Source organism: Mirounga leonina, unplaced genomic scaffold, assembly GCF_011800145.1.
Source record: "Mirounga leonina isolate KUSES-001 unplaced genomic scaffold, KU_Mleo_1.0 Mir_53, whole genome shotgun sequence".
In the NCBI taxonomy this organism is placed as follows: Eukaryota; Metazoa; Chordata; class Mammalia; order Carnivora; family Phocidae; genus Mirounga; species Mirounga leonina.
Genome location: NW_023270807.1, coordinates 76,940,050 through 76,958,980, shown reverse-complemented (window position 1 = coordinate 76,958,980; position 18,931 = coordinate 76,940,050). Strand labels below are relative to the sequence as shown.

Below are 18,931 nucleotides of genomic sequence, written 5' to 3'. Positions count from 1 at the left end.
TGAGCGGGGAGCCCAATGTGGGGCATGATCCCAGGACTCTGAGATCATGGCCTGAGCCGAAGTCAGACACTTAACCGACTGAACCACCCAGGCACCCCTGTGACTTTTGTATCTTATGCTACTAGAAAGAGCTCACCTCTATTGAGGGAAGCAAGCTAGAACCAGGATGATAGGAGGTAAATAATAGTAGGTAAATACTACCACAGATAATAAGTAGGTAAAACCAGAGCCTGAAGGAACATGCCCAAAAAAAGCACTGAGATTATTCCTGCTCTGACAAGAAATATATAAAATGGTTGGGCTGGAGTTGAGTTGTCTCAGAGACCCTTCTTATTCACCCTGACGTTGGCACCAAAATCTGATCTGAGGGTTGCTTCAGTCTTTCCTGTAAATCACATTGGATAAGTAATGGAGAAGTGTCTGAGTGAGAAGCTGTTATTCCAGACTCTTTTCTCTCCAGTTGTGTAGGTTTCCTTTCTTAAAATCATAAGAAATGCGGTATTGGTTTAATACAGATGGCTTAAAATGTTACATAGTCCAGATTATGTATTTTCATTTAGAATGGTTTGTTGAAAAATAAAACAAATTAAACAAACAAACAAAAAGCAAAACAGAAAACTTCCCAGTGCTTCTCAACTCTGTGCATCAGATTCAAATGACGAGAGACCAAAATAGATTTCAAACTGACTTAATGGAAAGGGTACTTTAATGGTTCGAGTGACTGAAAGATCCAAGAGTAAAACTGACTTCAAGGATGGCTGGATACAGGTTTTTTAATAACGTGATTAGTAAATCCTCTCTCTTTGCTCCTGACCCTGCTTTCCTTCATCTGCTTAATTCTCAGGCTGACTTTCCTCTTCTAGTGGCAATTATGAGGGCCAGAAGCTTCAGGCCCAACGTTTTTTACTTTAGCAACTCAGAGAGGAGGCTGTGCTTTTCCTCAAGTATTTCAGCAAAAACAATGTAGTGGACTCTCATTGATTTGTATCAAGTAACACACCCTTCTTGGAACCAATCAGCTGGCCAGGGACCTGCGGCACACGCTTTGTCAAGACTTAGGGAATAAACTCACCCTTGGGAGTAAAGAATGCATTTAGCATCACCCAAACTTTTTATATTGAGATTGGAAAAGGACTGGTTCCTGAAACTAGAGGAGGGATGCTCTTACAATAATGAAGTCCAGCAGGAAAGCCACAGACGTCTTTTTGATTTGGAATCCCAGATCCCTTCCCACTTCAGATTTACCCAGCCACAGTCTCCAGGGGTCAAGCCTTAAGCCGTTGTATTTTCAAAACCTCCCCAATGTGTTTCTAACTCACAACCAGGATGAGTACCATTGCAACCCAAATGATTAATTCTAGAAATGAGTGATTTTATGCGTTGTGACACCAGGAAGGGAGAGAGTCGAAAATAAGTGGATAATTGCATGTTTTGTTTATACATAGTGACTGCTCTTCTCTATAAATTTACCATTAAAAAAATACCAAACCATGAATGATAAAATGCAAACTAAATTAATAACACTGTCACATTGCCCTAGGCTATTGGAATAACTATTGACAATTGATGCTCATCAGCTGACCACATCAACATTTTAAACATGATTGAGATAGACTTGAAGGAATATGATGAGAAGATATTTGCATTGCTTCCCTTTCTGCTATTAACCTGCTATGGTTAAGTCCCTTAACCACAGTGGCTCTCAGTTCTCACATCCATAAAACAAAGAGGCTGGATTTTACTGATGTCCAGGTTCTTTCTAGCTGTAATATTTTATGATTCTATGATTAAATTGTGATGTCTTATATTAATCATTTTACCAAGAGTTTTGTCTGGACTAGAGCTTGCAACTCAAAGTGTGATCCAAGGAACAGCAGCATCAGCATCATCTGGGAGTGATTTAGAATTGCAGAACCAGGCTTCATCTAGACCAAATGAATCAAAATCTACATTTTAGGAATATCCCCAGGTGACTCATATGCACATTAAAATTTGAGGAATGTTGGTCTAGACGGTGGTTCCTACTTCTGACTGTGGTTCTGAAACCACCCGAGAGCTTATTTAAATTGGAGATCCCTAAAAGTTTCCTCACCACGAGAGACTAATTGATTAAGTTTGGGCTGTAGCTCAAGAATACATTTTAATATCTCCCCAGATGACTCTGGTGCACAGCCACATTGATTTTGTCTAGTATATCATCAAATATGAAACACACATTCTAACACAGCCAAAACGTCATCCAAATCCATAAAGTCCACCAGGGATAATCTTATAAAAGGTATTGCTTGTTATCATTTCTACCTCTGTCTGGCTTATGAACATATGGGAAATAGTATCTCATTTTATAGATGGAAAAAATACAATTCAAAGAATAAAAATGGATTAACCTAAGATTACTGAGTTAATGGCAAAAATGAGGTTGGACAGGTATCATCATATTTATTTTGAAATTTTTTGTAGAGGTCAAGAGTATGCAGTGTTGCGACTACAGTTTTTCTTGAAAAAGTCGAGCTTATTTTACAAAACTTTATCAAGCAATCAAATCTAATAAATCAAGGTCCAAAGCATTTTTATGTTTATGGGATTCGACATTCCTGAAGGAAACTGTTCTCAATTATTTGTCTATCACTATATCTGAAGTGTATGCCAACTTAATCACAAACACTAGGTAGCTTTGAGGAAAAGAAAATATTCCTCTTTATACTCTTCATTAATGGTCAGTAGTGTGCTTTCCTCAAAATTTGTTTTATCAGTATAACAGAAAAATTATCAGAAAAATCATAGAAAGTACAAATACCTACATGTCATTTAGAATGTTTTTCTAAAATATTGAGAATTCAATACAATACTTCCCCTTAACGATCCTTAATTAGCCACTAAATGGATAACTAGACTTGCTTGGTTATTCATCATAATTAGACTTTTGTGTCCTAATCACAATTGGCAAAATCTTACAAATCGAGATTCTGTGTTCAAATGAATAATTTGAATTTTCAATATTAAAATAAGAAAAATTGTAAGAAGGCATTTCATATTGTCTACTGCTTGTGAGATATGTAGAGAAAACATAATGATAAAAAGCATTCATTGAAATCCACAACACTCATAATAATTTAATAAACTTGGTTGTTATCTAAAAGAATCAGGATGGTTGCCTTCGTGACAGAGATTATCTTTTTAACTTCTTGAGTCTGTCATTTTAAAATCTTGAATTGATAATATTTTTAATTTGTTAACAATGTATTATATTATCAGAGAAAAATTATATGCTTTAAATTGGCCATGTAAATCTTAAATGAAATTATAAACTATTCAACAATAAGCTTTGTTATAAGTAGATAAAAACTATTTATCATAAGCAAAATATATGCAACATACAAAATAACTCAGAAAGACTTCACTACAAAATAAGGTCATTCTTAGGAATCATTTGGCACAATCTATTTTCACTGATTTGATCCCACTGATTGCTGCTGCTATTGACCCTCCCATTTTTAAGTGCCATGGCCTGTCTTCCCAAATTATATTTGGAAGTTGAGCTCAGAATCTTGGGGAAATCTGTTGATCTATGATTACCACTGGCACTGTGGGAGACATAGAGCTTAGACGATTATATATTGATTAAAAATTAAACAGCCTAAAGATGAAAAAGGGGAATCAAGCCAATGAAATTAATCTTCACTTCTAATTTGGAGAATTTTTAAAGATTTTTGTCTATTCAATAATTGTATGTTCCTGTGGGACAGGGAGAATACACTGTGAGAACCAGAAAATTCTCCCTTGCACCTAAAAGTTCCATTTTAGGCTACCAAAAGGATCGCTAAAATCTATACTTACCTTCTCAGATGTCCAGCATAAATATGTGTAACAGATGCCAAAATTTCAGTATTTCTGTATATAAAATACTGTAAGTATATAAGCAAATGCTATCAGACAAAGGAGAATGCAGATTATCATTGAAATACTATAAGTAAGCATCAATAGGGAATGTTAGACAGTTGCAGTAATATCTAACATGTAGAAAAAAGGAGATGGAAATTTTGGACCCCTTCCTTTAAGCTATGTTAAGTCGCATGTCCTATTTTTAAATCTTGCCACCACTTGTTTCTAATGAAATAGACATGATATTTTATTGTCAACATTTTATTACAAGTATAATATATTCAATTCAGATTGACTTACTTTTTATATAAACATCTATGAATAAATTTTGAAATAAGGCAAAACATTAAAAACTATTTTAGTATTAGTATTAAAAATTAGTGTTAGTACTAGTATTAATTAGTACTGGTATTTAAAAAAAACTAAAAATACTCAATATCCTTACTTTGATTATTATATAGCTTTTCAGTGTTCCAGAAAGACATCATGAAAAAAATCTAATTTTTGTACAAGTGTTGCTATTTATGAATACCTTTCACATACATTATTTTATTTCCACAAATAGTAAAATTCTGCAACTTTCCTCAGGATTTCTAATAAGAGGTAAAAATGATTAGAAATGCAACATTTTACTTTCTCAAAACTTTCAACTATACTTATTTCAGTACTTAAATCAGGAGTAGGTTCATAAAGAACAGGTGAGATATGATCCACCACCACTTTCTATATTATGTACGAGCTTATAACTCATAATCCTATGTAAATATTTATTTTTAAAATTTTTATATATTTATCAAGTGTTTAGTATATGATAGTCACCATTGTGCACTCAACATTAAAGTGGAACAAAATAGACATAATTCTTGCCCCCATCAAATTTAGAATTTAGTGAGAGAGACAAGTAATAATAATAATAGCCAATACTTACAGGATGCTACTCGATAATCAGGTGCTATACTAAAATCTTTACGTTTTAACTTATTTTAATCCTCCTGTAAATCTATGTGGAAGGTACTATTAAGAACCTCGTTTTGGGGGTGCCTGGGTGGCTCAGTTGTTAAGTGTCTGCCTTCGGCTCAGGTCATGATCCCAGGGTCCTGGGATCGAGCCTCACATTGGGCTCCCTGCTCCGTGGGAAGCCTGCTTCTCCCTCTCCCACTCCCCCTGCTTTTGTTCCTGCTCTCACTGTCTCTCTCTCCCTGTCATATAAATAAATAAAATCTTAAAAAAAAAAAAAGAACCTCATTTTGCAGATGAAGAAATGAAGATTGCACAGCTAGTAAGTAAAGAAATCAAATTTCAACTGGGCAGATGGATTCCAGCGTCGATTATCTTAAACACTACGTTGTATTTTAATACATGTCAGAGATAACAATATCTTTGTATAGATCTGTTAACAAGTTATCTATGTCTAGTTCTCCTAACAAAATGCGTATTTTAATTATATTAGAATAATGTAGATTTTTTTTTTTCATCTCTTAATCAGCAGAAAAGTTTTATTTCTTTTAAGGACAAACAAACCACATCCAAGGCCTTAACTTACAGACGCAAACCAAAGTAGTAGCCATTTAAAGCATTAGCTATTGATGGGCGCCTGGGTGGCTCAGTTGGTTAAGCGACTGCCTTCAGCTCAGGTCATGATCCCAGGGTCCTGGGATCGAGTCCCGCATCGGGCTCCCTGCTCTGCGGGGAGCCTGCTTCTCCCTCTCCCACTCCCCCTGCTTGTGTTCCCTCTCTCGCTGTGTCTCTCTCTGTCAAATAAATAAATAAAATCTTAAAAAAAAAAAAATAAAGCATTAGCTATTGAGGTACAATACATACATGGCGGGGGAGGGGAATGCTTCACCATCTGAAGCTTATACCAAACTGCTCGATCGACAGCTGGGCTCTGCTAGTGCTTGGGTGTGGCCAGGGGAAGAGCGTAACTGCAGAACCAAAGGAGAACAGCTGTGTTCCGCAAGTACTGAAGCATTCTGGACTGCATTGGTGAGGGTGGGTTTCACATATAAGGGAAAGGGGTGGGAAAAGGCTACATCCCCCCAGGGCATGAGGCTGCCTTGCAGAGGGCCACAGCAGAAAAGCGGACCTCCCCTTGCTCAGGCTCGGTGAATTCTCTGCAGACCTTGGCGGCATCGTGCAGCAAGGAGTCCTCTGAACTGGTGCCACGGTTTACTGGGAAAGGCATTCGTCCATCAAGTTCGTAGAGATGGCCATCCACGTTGTTAAACAGAATAAAATGGAAATGCACTTTGTCATCTACCGACATTGGCCTTCCTGTGCCACGGCATCATGGGCTGCCTGAATGGCCTCGTTCTTTTCAAAGCATTTTGCTCGGTCTTCAGGGGACAGCTTCTCCGTTTCAGAAAGAAACTGTTTCAGGACTGACCCATCCTCAAACTCCAGTTTGTCTTGGTTATTGGCCACGGCATGGGTAAGCCCGATGGTGCCACAGGAGTTGCCAACGGTCTGCTTCATGAAGTACACCTTAGGACGGACTTCTTGTCCCTTCAGCTCTTCAGTCTGTTTTTTCCTGAAGCTCTCATGCTGGGCCGTGAGGGGAAACAGCAGCAGCGCGCAGGCAGGCGCCGGCACCGAGCCCTGAGCCTCCTGCTCCAGCCCCAGCACGTCCGCGAAGCGCCGCTGGCCGGCCACCCCCAGCCGGGCCAGCACTTTGTTCAGCATCTCGGGGTTAATCTCCATCGGTTTGAGCTGCATCTTCGCCTAGAATAATGTAGACTTATGCCATTTTCCATATGATAATTATTACAATAATCATGTAATGATCATTGCAATGTAGAAATAATGAAAAATCTACATATCACTGATTTTTACTTATTTTCAGCAACATAATAAATTATTATATCTGCACTTCTTGTTTCCCAGCACTTCACAAGTCTTCAGAGATATTGGACTCTAACCTCATTTCTTGTTTGCCTTTGGACTTTAGAACAGGCTGGCTGAGGAGGGTATACTTCCTTGTTACCTTCCTTGAATCATAAAGCGTAAAATCCAAGGTTGAAATTCTCCGCGTTCCTTAAATGAAAGAAATTTGTAAATGCATTGAAAGCCTAGTGTGATCAAATTTTCTAATGACTTCAAATGTTTTTAGTTTTCGAGTGGGAGTAAGAATCGAAGAATCGAAAAAGGGAGAATCGAAAGTAAGAATCAAAAAAGGGAGACATTAATTTTTTTTCCACGTCTCATATTCATTCGTACTTCCCTGTACATCTGGAGAAAAGCGGTAGAGGAAAATCAGGGGTAGTAAAAAAAGTTGGAATATGTTTCCCACATTCTGTGGAAATAACTTGTCTGTTTTGTAAATCTTTTAGTGCCCTTACCCCATTTCCGACACAGTAAACATCAGTGGAGTAATGCTTCACTCTTCTTAGGCAAAATTACCGATGACTCAGTAGAAAAAGGAATTTCCTTTTGCCTCCTGGCATATCCATTGAGATAGCTGTCACTCTTTCTCCATGTTATTTTTCCTATCTCCAATTCTCAAAATTCAAGTATAAACTTGTATCCTTAAGGGACTGTGGGCGGGCTTACACCTGGATGGAGATACTTTGACCTCTGTGCCTTCTAAGCCGCAAAATGATCTTTAAGGTTTACCAGTTACCAAAATGCCTTATGATTCCAACTGGCATCTGGTGCTGAGACTTACTACGTCTTCAGAGACATTGGACGCTAATCTAATTGCAATGCACATATATTTGGAGGTAAACGATGCCTGCTTTGACCTTCTTCTTTGTCCCTTGTATCCAGGACTTGTGCAGGTTTAAGTGAACTGTTCTTAAAGAGTGTCATGTTGTTAAATGCAATTTTATGCAATTATACATTTTTGTCATATTACCAAAAAATGGAGTTATTCGCCAGTCTATGGAAAATATTAAACAACTGGAAGCTGGTTTTAACATAATATAGGAAATTTTATTTTTCCTGGAAGTTTGTCGAAAACCATAGGGCAATAAAGTTCTACCTTTAGTGACTTGAATCTTTAAAATTTAATTTTGCATTCTTATACAAACGGTTCTTAGCTGGAAAGAGCAGCCGAGAGGAACAAATCAAACATCATCTGCTTATGAGAAAAATATCCTTCTGAAGTCCAAATTGGTAGCACGTTGTTACTCAATTGGACAGGAGCCTGAACGGTTATCATATTCCAGCTCAAGTGTAAGCAGACAGAACTGGCTCATAGGCAGAGGCAGTAACGCTAGTCATAGAATCCAATCCCCAAAGAAAATGAGATGTTGCAATAAACATGCAGAGAGAGAGAGAGATTGCATTTATCCTTAAGTTTGAATCATAAGGAATAAATTTCTTTTGTCTTCTCTAAGCAGAGAAATGTAGGTTTACATACCTTTACAAGGTTAGCTGTGCAAGTCTACCCATGCCGCTGTAGAAATACTAATGGTCTCCAAGTGATCATCAGTTAAAAAATTAGTTGATGATGTTCCTGCAGAAATATGTCTGTGTAAGTCATCATATGTCACTGTGAGCTGTAAAGATTTTATGTATGTGTGTGTATTTTAGTCCACGACCCCCGCCGCCACTTGTGAGAAATCTAAGTAGATCTGCCCAGAGCAATGAGGCTGTCCTTTGCATAAGGCTGAAGTTCAGAATCAGGGAAATAAAATATTAGGGCTTTGTCCTTGAGATTGGTCTGAGTTACAGAACTGGGTTGTATCGGCTCCTCCAGTTACCATAGAATGGAAAACAAATACTCAGAGATGCATTGCCATTTTTTTCCCAGTCTCATGCTCCTTTAGCTTCATTTATTTTTATCTTTCTTAAGGAAAACTTATTGTGAAGTAGCCAACATGCTGGATTTTACCTTCCTCCTTAGGGTTACCTCCCTCCCGTGGGTTTGAAAAACGGTGCAGGCAACGCATATCCCCCTTGCCTTTTCATGAATGGTGTTCTTGACCCCCAATCTTGTTGAGATTTGTCTTCTTTCCCTTTATTTTTTTCCCTCCAGGATGGACGCCTGCTCATTTCAATTCTGGTCACAATCTAGAGCTCATTCCCTTCTGATGAGATGCTTCTGTGTACAAAAGAGCTAGAGCGGGACGCCTGGGTGGCTCAGTCGTTAGGCATCTGCCTTCGACTCAGGTCGTGATCCCGGGGTCCTGGGATCGAGCCCCGCATCGGGCTCCCTGCTCAGTGGGAAGCCTGCTTTTCCCTCTCTCTCTCTCCCTCTGCCTGCCGCTCCCCGCCCCCGTTTGTGCTCTCTCTCTGTCAAATAAAAAAACAAACAAACAGCTAGAGCTAAGGGGTGCCAAGGTGGCTCCTATCACTGCTTCTTATGTCTGTTCTCTGATGTGCAAACTTCCACCTACCTTGCAGGAAACACAGCTGTGGACCAACATTGTTGTGTAGTCCCACAAACTGCCACCCTATCCAGTGTATTCCCCAAGAAGGAGTTAGGCTAGGAAGCTCTGACAGGATTACCCAGGCCTGATCTTGCAGAAAGTTCTAACTCAGGTCTGATCCTCCTGTGGGAGTTGCAGAACCTCTGCTTTGTTCTTCTGAGTGGCCAAACAGATGTCTGTGGAGCACACACACACACACACACACACACACGCAAGCCTACCTCTAAAGGAAAAATATTCTTCTAAATGACAATTTCAAGGCCTTCTTGTCTCACAATGAATGTTGCATTCCATGTAAGCTTTTAATTTAGAAAATTTCATCCCATTTCTGCATTCAAATCAACTCTTACTAGGAGTAAGAAATTATCCCTTAAAGGTGACTCCCTTGGCATATCTAAAGACTCCTCTAAATCTCTGGCGTTTTGCTTGCTTTATTGGCCTGAGTTATACAAGGCACCAATCATCTCCACAGCCTCTGTTGGTCTGAATAGAAGGGAGGAAGTAAGACAGTACTGACAGGGGAGAATTTTGAATTTTCTTTTTCACTTGTAAAGATTTAACCCTGTGGATGACTAAGGCTTTAGAAAGGTCATCTGCCCGCTCCTAGGATTAAACCAGCACTGTATGATAGTAATATAATGTGAACCACACATGCAACTTAAAATTTTCAAGTAGCCACACATTTAAAATGTAAAAAGAATAATATGAAATTAATTTTAATCATGTGTCTTATTTAACCTAATCAGGGTCTCAGTGAGGGCTCAACCAGAAAAGCAGAACCAGTAGAAGATTATGCAGATATATTTATGTATTAAGAAATTCATTACAAGGAATGGCCTATGTGATTGTGGGGACTGGCTAAGCAAGTCAGAACCCATAGGACAGTAGTCAGGCAGGGAAAATCACAGGCAAACTTGAATCTATGGGCAGGGATGAAAGCTGTCATCCCCAGACAGAATTTCTTCCCTCTCTCCAGGAAACCTCGTCATCCAGAATCATCTGCTAATTAAAATCTATGGATTAAGGATTTTAATTATTTCTGTAAAATACCTTCACGGCAAATCCTAGATTAGTGTTCATTTGAATGACGTGGGATAGTAGTCTAACCAAGTTGACACACAAAATGATCACACTAAATATGTCTAAGATCGTATCATTCCAATGTTACTAATATAAAATCATTAATGAGATATTTTACATTCTTTTTTATACTAAGTCTTCATAATCCAGTATATACTTACACTTATGGCACATCTCAATTTGGACAAACTGCATATCATGTCCTTAATATGCACATAAGTCCTGTGGCTACTGCCTGGGGCAGTATAGGTCTAGCTAGTGAAAGTGATTAGGTTGGTTATCTCATATCCTTAGGCAGTTCTAAAGATATAAATTCTTTGTGTGTTGTGTGTTAAGTAAGATTTATGTTAGCTTTATTGTCTATAGCCTATAAGATACAACTTTACTGTGCCTTTGCAAACTGGGCACCGTTTCTTTAAAAACATCAAAATTTTTCATACATATACCTCTATACGATAATTTACAGTGCAACACATTCTTGTTTCATAATTATAGAAATAGTGTAGAAACCAAGAGCACAGGATAAGCAAAAGTAATACTGTCCTGAGTCATCTGAGCATGTTCTTGGGAGCTCATTTTTGCCATACAGGGGGCATTTGGCAATGTCTAAAGACACTTCTTATGGTCATGACGGGGGGTGGAGCTACGTGCATTTAACAGGTAGAGGCCAGGGATGCTGCTACATACCAGAGCTTGCACAGAACAGCTCCACTCGACCCCCAAATAATGATTCACCCAACTCAGAAAGAATTGATGGTAAGTGGCCAGCAGATATCTGGCAAACACACCACACTTGGAGTAGGATTTAGAGACCTATAGAGAAGAGATTTTTTAAAAAATGGTGGGAGAGGCAGAAAAATGGATTCCTATGGGTTTTGAAGATCTTTCTTTGAAACTTGGAGAAATTTTATCAGAGATGTGATTAAGTATCTTAACTCTTTTGTATCTCTATTGCCATATCAAAGTCAGGGATGGGCTAAGGGTAAAGGGTTGGCCCTGTAAATAATGTGTTGGGGGATTCATGGGGCAGACAAGGGGGGAGATTTTCAAAGTGACGATTACCTCCTTAACAGGTGAAAGTCACTGTCTTTTCCGAAGATACTTAGGAATTTCCGACAGTTGGTCTTGATTTTAGGCTTCTGGAAAAATTACACAAAATGCAAATTCACATTTACAAATGGAGAATTTAAAATGTGTACAGTGATTAGAACCATCTCAGATCATCTGTGAAATAAAGTTGTGATAAATAAATAAGTAAAACTCATTAGCATTTTTCTAAGAAAAACCACGCTATTAAGTCACTTTTCAGAGGTAGTAATCGTATTTGTAAACTCTAATATTTAATTTAGGTCTATCCAAATTAACTGCGAATTCAGAATTAACTTCATTTTCCAAGCCTTGGCGATGTATGTATACTGAAGCTAGCAGCAAATTAAATATATTTGTTAAAACCTGATATTTAGGAAAAAATGTAACTGACTTATTCCGTGAAATGGGTCATATCTGCATGCAGTAATTATTGGTTAAATGCAATGTCAAGTTCTGATTATAAACATAGCTTAGAGTCAATACTTCTGAGATATATTTCCTATTAGGTAGTTACAGTTCATTTCACAAATTCTTAATAATATGTAAAAATGAAATCTTCCTCAATCTAAATGACATTCTTACTAAGGATTCTTAATTGAATTGAGAGTAATTGAAATAAAACATAATTAGAGCTTGTGATCAATTTTAGCACTGAAAATGGTGACAAAATATCCCCATTTATGTAAGTGCTTACGCTTTTTCAAATAACACTAATTTTGAGGTAAATCCAACTTTTTCTTTATTTCAATAAATGAGTGATTTATGTAGCATTATGTTACAATGACTTTTTCCCTTTAGGAAAAATTTAGACTTCATGGTAGAATTTTAAAGTTTAGATCATAGCTATAGCTTATATTTTGTACATTTTCAAAAAAAGTTTTTAAATTACAAATTCTGTGTTTTCCTAGAAATACACAAAGAAAAGACTGAAAAGCAGGAGAAACCTGAGAGGAAAATACTAACTAAAGGTAACGGTTTAATTTCGTGTTTATTCTTATTTTTATTTAGGATATATATTTTGTGTGCTCGTATGGAAGAAAGGAAAATTTTCATGTCGAGTGTTCCCTTGTTTTAACATTTTTGATAGTGTTTAAATGAGTACCTTTACTTCTCGGTTAATTTCAGGTATAAATATATAAGTAATATTTAATTGTTGGAATCAAAGTAACTTCAAAACATGTGACAATGTTTAAATTATTTACAACTGGTTTTTCCTTCTCAGCTAGTACTGTAAATATAATTGTTGACTTACTAGTAAATACTTTTTCTTCTTTGAATATTGTTACTGTAGCAAGTCAAAGTTCAATTTTTTTTAACCTTGAATTTTTTATGCCATGCAGTACCTTTAAAGTCGTTGGCACAGAAATGCAGTCATTATATTGCCTCGCTGCACACTGCGATGGCCCCGCAGCGTTCGTATACAGCCTCAAGGGGTACATGGACAGTGACAACATGATGATTAATATCCCTTTCAACTCAAGTGAATCCAGAAACTGAACTGCAATCTTGCATTAGAGGCATGTTAATAATGGCCAGCATTGTCTTGCTCGTTTTACAAGCATCTCTTTTCTAGGAGTGGCCCTTGTAGTCATAAAACTTTAAAGAAATGTATAGGAAACAAAAGCTTTCAAAGGGATGTATTTCTAAATATGCTGAGGATTCCCCAGTGATCAGCCTCGCATGCTTTTTAAGTGAGTCAGGGCAAAAATTAAAATCTCATAATTCCATATCATGCAAATATGTGCTCTGGACAGAAAAGGAAATAATTTTTTCTGGATAGAAATAGAATCTTGTCTAATATTTATTATGTCAAAACTCGCTAATGTAAAATTACCTGCAGTGAAGACCAACGTTGCAAATAGTACGGTTTCAAATAATAGAAGTTCTACTTAACCCTAAATTATACCAATATGTGAATCTATATTAAAATGCCATTTTTTTAAAGATTTTATTTTTATTTATTTGAGAGAGAGAATGAGAGAGAGAGAGCACATGAGAGGGGGGAGGGTCAGAGGGAGAAGCAGACTCCCTGCCGAGCAGGGAGCCCGATGCGGGACTCGATCCCGGGACTCCAGGATCATGACCTGAGCCGAAGGCAGTCGCTTAACCAACTGAGCCACCCAGGCGCCCTAAAATGCCATTTATAATATGCTTTATGTACTTCCTTTTTGTGAAGAGCTTAAATCATTCTGCAGCTACAATGTCTTTAATCCTAATGTTTGAATTCAATCCAGATTGATCACCCAATCCTTATACAATCAAGGACATTGAAGCTTATTCAATTGAAACCTATTTTTATTTGTACTTAGGGAACTAATGTCTTCTTACTGTTCCCTTTCTTTTTTTGGTCCCTAATTCCTTTGGTCAGGGAAACTGGACACAGCTCTTGGGTATGGATTAACTAAGCTAGCCCTGACTGAACTGACTGTGTGTTTCAATCTGCTGGAGGTTAAACAGAAACTCAACTGGTTCCACATGACTGGAGTCTCTGCTGTTTTATCTTGCAGACTGTACTGTTAATTTAATAGCAGTGCTGCTGGAGTGGATATGGTGATGCAGATGGCACCATTTACATTTTGGACCTGGCTCTATTAGAATCCTGCTGTTAAAGACTTTGAGCAGTGGGCTGTAGAGTGGACTTATTAAACTAGTGAGTCTTGCATAATTAAAACAGTGAATTTGGCTGCAGTTTAAAATAAATTTCTCAAAGCCTGGGTTAGAGATTAGTACCTGAATAGATTCCCCGAATAGACCAAATGTATTTTGGAAAGTGAATATTTCTTAAGAAAGAGAAAACGGAGCTTCAACTGTTGAAGACTTAAATAGGCTTTCAAGGTAGTTTTTTCTTTCTGTATTTTTTCTGTGTCAGTATGAATGGAAGAGTCCATTTTACTGCTTGGTTTTCCTCAACCAGGTAGAATAATGCCTGCTTTTTATTTCCAGGTAGTTCAGTGAAAATAAATGTGGTTTTATAACTATTCACATCTGTAGATAAATATGTTTTCTATATGCCACATTTCGTATCAGTTATGGTTATATATGATAGGTAGTTAGGAATTTACTTTTTTACCAAAATATCTGAACTCTTATAAGAAAAGACACAATATATCCAAGGTACTAATAGCCTGTGATGGTTATAAACATGCCAGCAAATATCTGAGTCTAAAAAGCTGGCAAAAAAATAAAAATAAGAAAAAAAAAAAGCTGGTGAGTACTGGTGAAGCTGGGGGAGATAAAAATGTTGGTAGTGATAGAAGCTAGATCACACCCTATTGTCTCTCTTTGTCTCTCTTTTTTTCTCCTGTAAGGGATTTATATGGTATTCAAAAAGGTTTTAGGAGTGTGAAGACTTTTGGAAAGCCCTGGAACTCTACATGTAGATGATCTACTCATCAAATGGAATACAGAAAACCGTAGCATATGTAGTCCCAGAGAACATACATTTCCAAAATCATTCTGTATAAATATGCTATCTAATTCATTTTTAAAGTGTCAATGAATTGGTTTCGATCCCCACTTCTTTTCATAACTTTTATAATTATCCACCTTATTGAGATGATTTTAATTCATGAAGCTAAGGTAACTTTTGTTCCTATTTTTTCCCTGTTTAATTTGTCAGATATTTTTCTTAGGGAAAATGCACCAGTTTCATGGAACTGAGGAGCAAACCTTTAATTCTTAATCTGGCAATAAGTACTTATTTTGATTTTAAGGCATAAACTCTGACATGTTAGTTAATGTCTACATTTTAATTAACCTTGGGTTTTTTTTCCTACTTAAAATAAGTTGTAATTTATTTTATACATATGATCACAGTAATTTCTGCACTTGTGACCTAATATTGAATTAATATAGTAATTCAGTGGACTATTCCATTTGTTTAAAAGAAACTTACAACCACAGTTTAACTTTTCTTGGATTACCGAAGATGCTGTTCACCAAATTTTTGCTAATATAAATGGCCCTGATGGGCAGGTGGAATTTCATCATGCCAGAGGAGTTGTAGGCACTGAGTATTTTGTTGTGGCAGAAGTTAGCTTGAAGAATGCTGATTCCATTCCAAGGGGATGGTTTCTAATGGAAGATTTTATAGGTCAAATGATCTTGCAGAATACACTCATATTTAAAGCCAAATATTTTAGAATATATTTCTGTCTAACCTCTAAGAACTAATTTCCAGATGGAGATGAATAAGGCAGTCTAGAGACCACAGCCCATGAGTAATTCAGGTGAAGGGATGATCATTGTGGAATGCAGAGCCACATGACAAATGACAAGAAATATTGGTCAATCTCATCTGGTAGTCCACAGTTTGGATATCCTTCATAGGTACAAATAACTATGTACACATAGGCCTTAAAAGAAAAGATATACATTCATTGTAGGGAATTATAGAAACTAGTGCTATTTGTCATAAGTTAAAGGTCCGAGTCATGATTGTTAAAGACCATTTCCCTGGCTCATGGTAAACACTCAGACATGTTTATCCGATAAGAAGCCAGGAGCACAGTATATGATTTTGACAAAAAAGGATGTCACCATTATTTTCTCCTACTTTTAGAAATGTCTTGAATTAACTTGAATTAATCTGAGTCAGAATCCAAATTTAGGAACTACTGCCTATGTAACCTTGGACAAGTTAATTCATTTTTGTTGCCTCTATTTTCTCATATGTAATATGGGTATAATACAGTTGTGAAGATTAAATGATTATGAAATTCATATATGAAATTATTCAAAGAATTCTTGGCAAATTTTAATTTCAACAGTAACTATCAGTTAATTAACTAATCCTCTTAATCACTACTGATTAGGTCAGTGACAATCCCTTGCAGATTTCTTATCTGCGTTATTTCTCATCTTATATTTGGGACCATTTAATATCCATCTGATCATAGACTGAAGGAACTTAATATTTGTCATCCCAAGATTCTGTAACACAACACTATACTAACTTCTTTGCCACTTCACCCCTGTATTTCTGCTTCCCTTCCTAAAAAATCTTATACAAGCATTTATCTACTAAGAAACAAATACTGTACTTAATCTATGCTTTCTAATGTTTTACTTAATCTTCATGGAAGAATCCAACATGGTAGCTACAAACCCACTTAAAACTGAGAATACTGAGGTTTATCTGAACTAAATGATTTTTCTCAATATCTCATGTGTTTATTAAGTTGTATGCTTAATAATGCTAATCTCTCAATATCTCATGTGTTTATTAAGTTGTATGCTTAATAATGCTAATCTCAGATTTCTCTAATTTAAGAACACGTGGCTTTCCCACTATCCCCGCCTTCCCATTTTCTTTCTTCTTTTTGGCTCCATTGTGTCTAAGGGTCTGTACTAGAATTTTCTCACAGCTGGAGGATCTTGAATTTTTCTCTGACGCCCCACGGTTGGGACCTTATAATCTGCTGATCAACTTCACTGATCTGCTTGTGCTTCCACAGAGCCTGAACTTGCCTTGCTTGATGGCCTCCCTGCATAGCAGGCATCATGTACTTAATAAACTGGATCCACCTCTAGGTCTCCTCACCATTATTGCTACACTTAACAAAATGAGAAATGAGACCTGACAGTACTCATTCTTTTGGTAGAAATGCCAAATGGGTGTATTAGTTTCCTGTGGCTGCTGTAACAAATTGCCAAAAATGTGGTGTCTTGAAACAATAGAAATTTATTATCTTACAGTTCTAGAGGCCAGAAATCTAAAATCAGTTTCACTGGGTCCAAATCAAGTTGTCATCAGGACCAAACTACCTCAAGGGCTCTAGGAGAGAATCTGTTCCTTGCCTCTTCCAGCTTCCGGGGCTGCTATACTTGGTTTGTGGTTGCATCACTCCAATCTCTGCCGCTGTGGTCACAGTGACTTCTCTTCTGTCTTCAAATCTTCCTCTGACTCCCTATTATAAGGATATAGGGGGTTGCATTTAGGGCTCACCTAGATAATCTAAGATAATCTCCCTGTCTCAAGATCCTTGATTTAATCACATTGCTAAATCCTTTTTTGCCATGTATGGTAACATTCACAGTTCCAGGGATTAAGACATGGATGCATTTTTAGGGGTCGTTATTTAAACCACCCCACCGAGCTACTCTTTAACAAGAGTACGCACTAGTCAGATACTAGAAAGGACAGAGATAGCCAAGTACAAAATATAAGTATTTAAAGGTAGGAATCACAGAATGGCAAAATTTACCAAATTTACTATAGCAACATTGTCATAAGAGTTTTTATAAAACTTTAGCCATCAACATAGCAAAAGTAAGGTGTAAAATTATTATTAGGGAATTCAGTTTTGGAGGAAGTATTCAGGTTTCATTTCATTATTTTTGGTTTATTTTAGTAAGCCAGATATTTGTTCATTTGTTTCTTTTTGTTTTTTTCCTGATGAGGATATGTGAAGAGTTTAGTCATATTAGAAGTAGGATAACATTTATGTGTGGCCAAGACAGTGCCATAATTTCCTTAAGATATTATAACATAAACTCATTAAAAATTCATACTCAGTGTGCATGTACCTTAAATCAAAAACTTGAGAATGACCTGAATACCTCAAGTATTTTTATATTGGATAATCTCTTCACATTTCATTTAAAACATTGATTAATTTAGGAGGCCAAGTGGTTAATTAATTTTGATATTTGAAAAGACTGAAGAAGTAGAGCGTGAAAAGTCTCTGGACCCTCCTATACAACTGTCATCTGACTTAACACAGATAGCTAACAGACTTCTTTCACTCAGTGTATTTGAAGCCCATGTTAAGTTCTACTGCACAGAATGTCTTCATCCCTCTGTATTCTTGGTCACAATAATAGATATCCTATCCGCCCAGGCTATTCAAGCTGCAGAAGGAAGGGTCATTATTGCCAGGGGTGGTATGGACTTGATGGACTTTAGAGTCATCTGGATAGTTTAAAAAAAATATATATATATAGCCATTGCAGACTCCATTCTGGGACCATTAATGTTTTTGGGGAGGTGAGGCCGGGGTTTTAGTCAAGCTCTTCTAATGATTCAAATGCTTTCAAATGATTAACCAGAGTTAGAATCGCTGTCAATTAAACTCATGGTACAATCCACAGCAGTTTCCAGTGACCAGGCTGTATTTTAAAATAATGTACAAGTGGATGTCTTTAGGTGGGTCCTGCACCTACTGTTTACCATAGTCTTCACCACTCTTATCACTCCTATAGTGGACATTTAATATGACTCATTTCAGAAGGTATTTGAGTGACAGTCCTGCCATAGACATTTTGAACTCTTTAAACACAAAGAGCGGTCCTGTTCAGTCCCTTGTCATACTCCCTCTTTACTATAATTTATCCTATTCTCACCTCTTCCACTGCTATCTCCTCCACAATCATTTCTCAGTTAGATTAGGACAGTCCTTCCTTTCCTTTCTCCATCCCTCTTTCCCTCCCCCTCTCTCTCCCTCCCTCCTTCCCTTCCTTCTTCCTTCCTTCCTTCCTTCCTTCCTTCCTTCCTTCCTTCCTTCCTT

General features: G+C 37.1%; 1 protein-coding gene and 1 pseudogene across 1 annotated transcript in view; one reads left to right on the top strand and one right to left on the bottom strand.

Annotated features, from left to right (window-relative positions):
* Positions 1 to 18,931, top strand: part of TRDN (triadin) — a 386,087-nt gene that overhangs the window by 76,795 nt on the left and 290,361 nt on the right. The window contains exon 5 of the mRNA XM_034990493.1: positions 12,332 to 12,391. Within this exon, the coding sequence (XP_034846384.1) occupies positions 12,332 to 12,391 (60 nt within the window). The remainder of the gene's footprint in view (positions 1 to 12,331; positions 12,392 to 18,931) is intronic.
* LOC118000677 lies at positions 5,712 to 6,777 on the bottom strand (annotated as a pseudogene).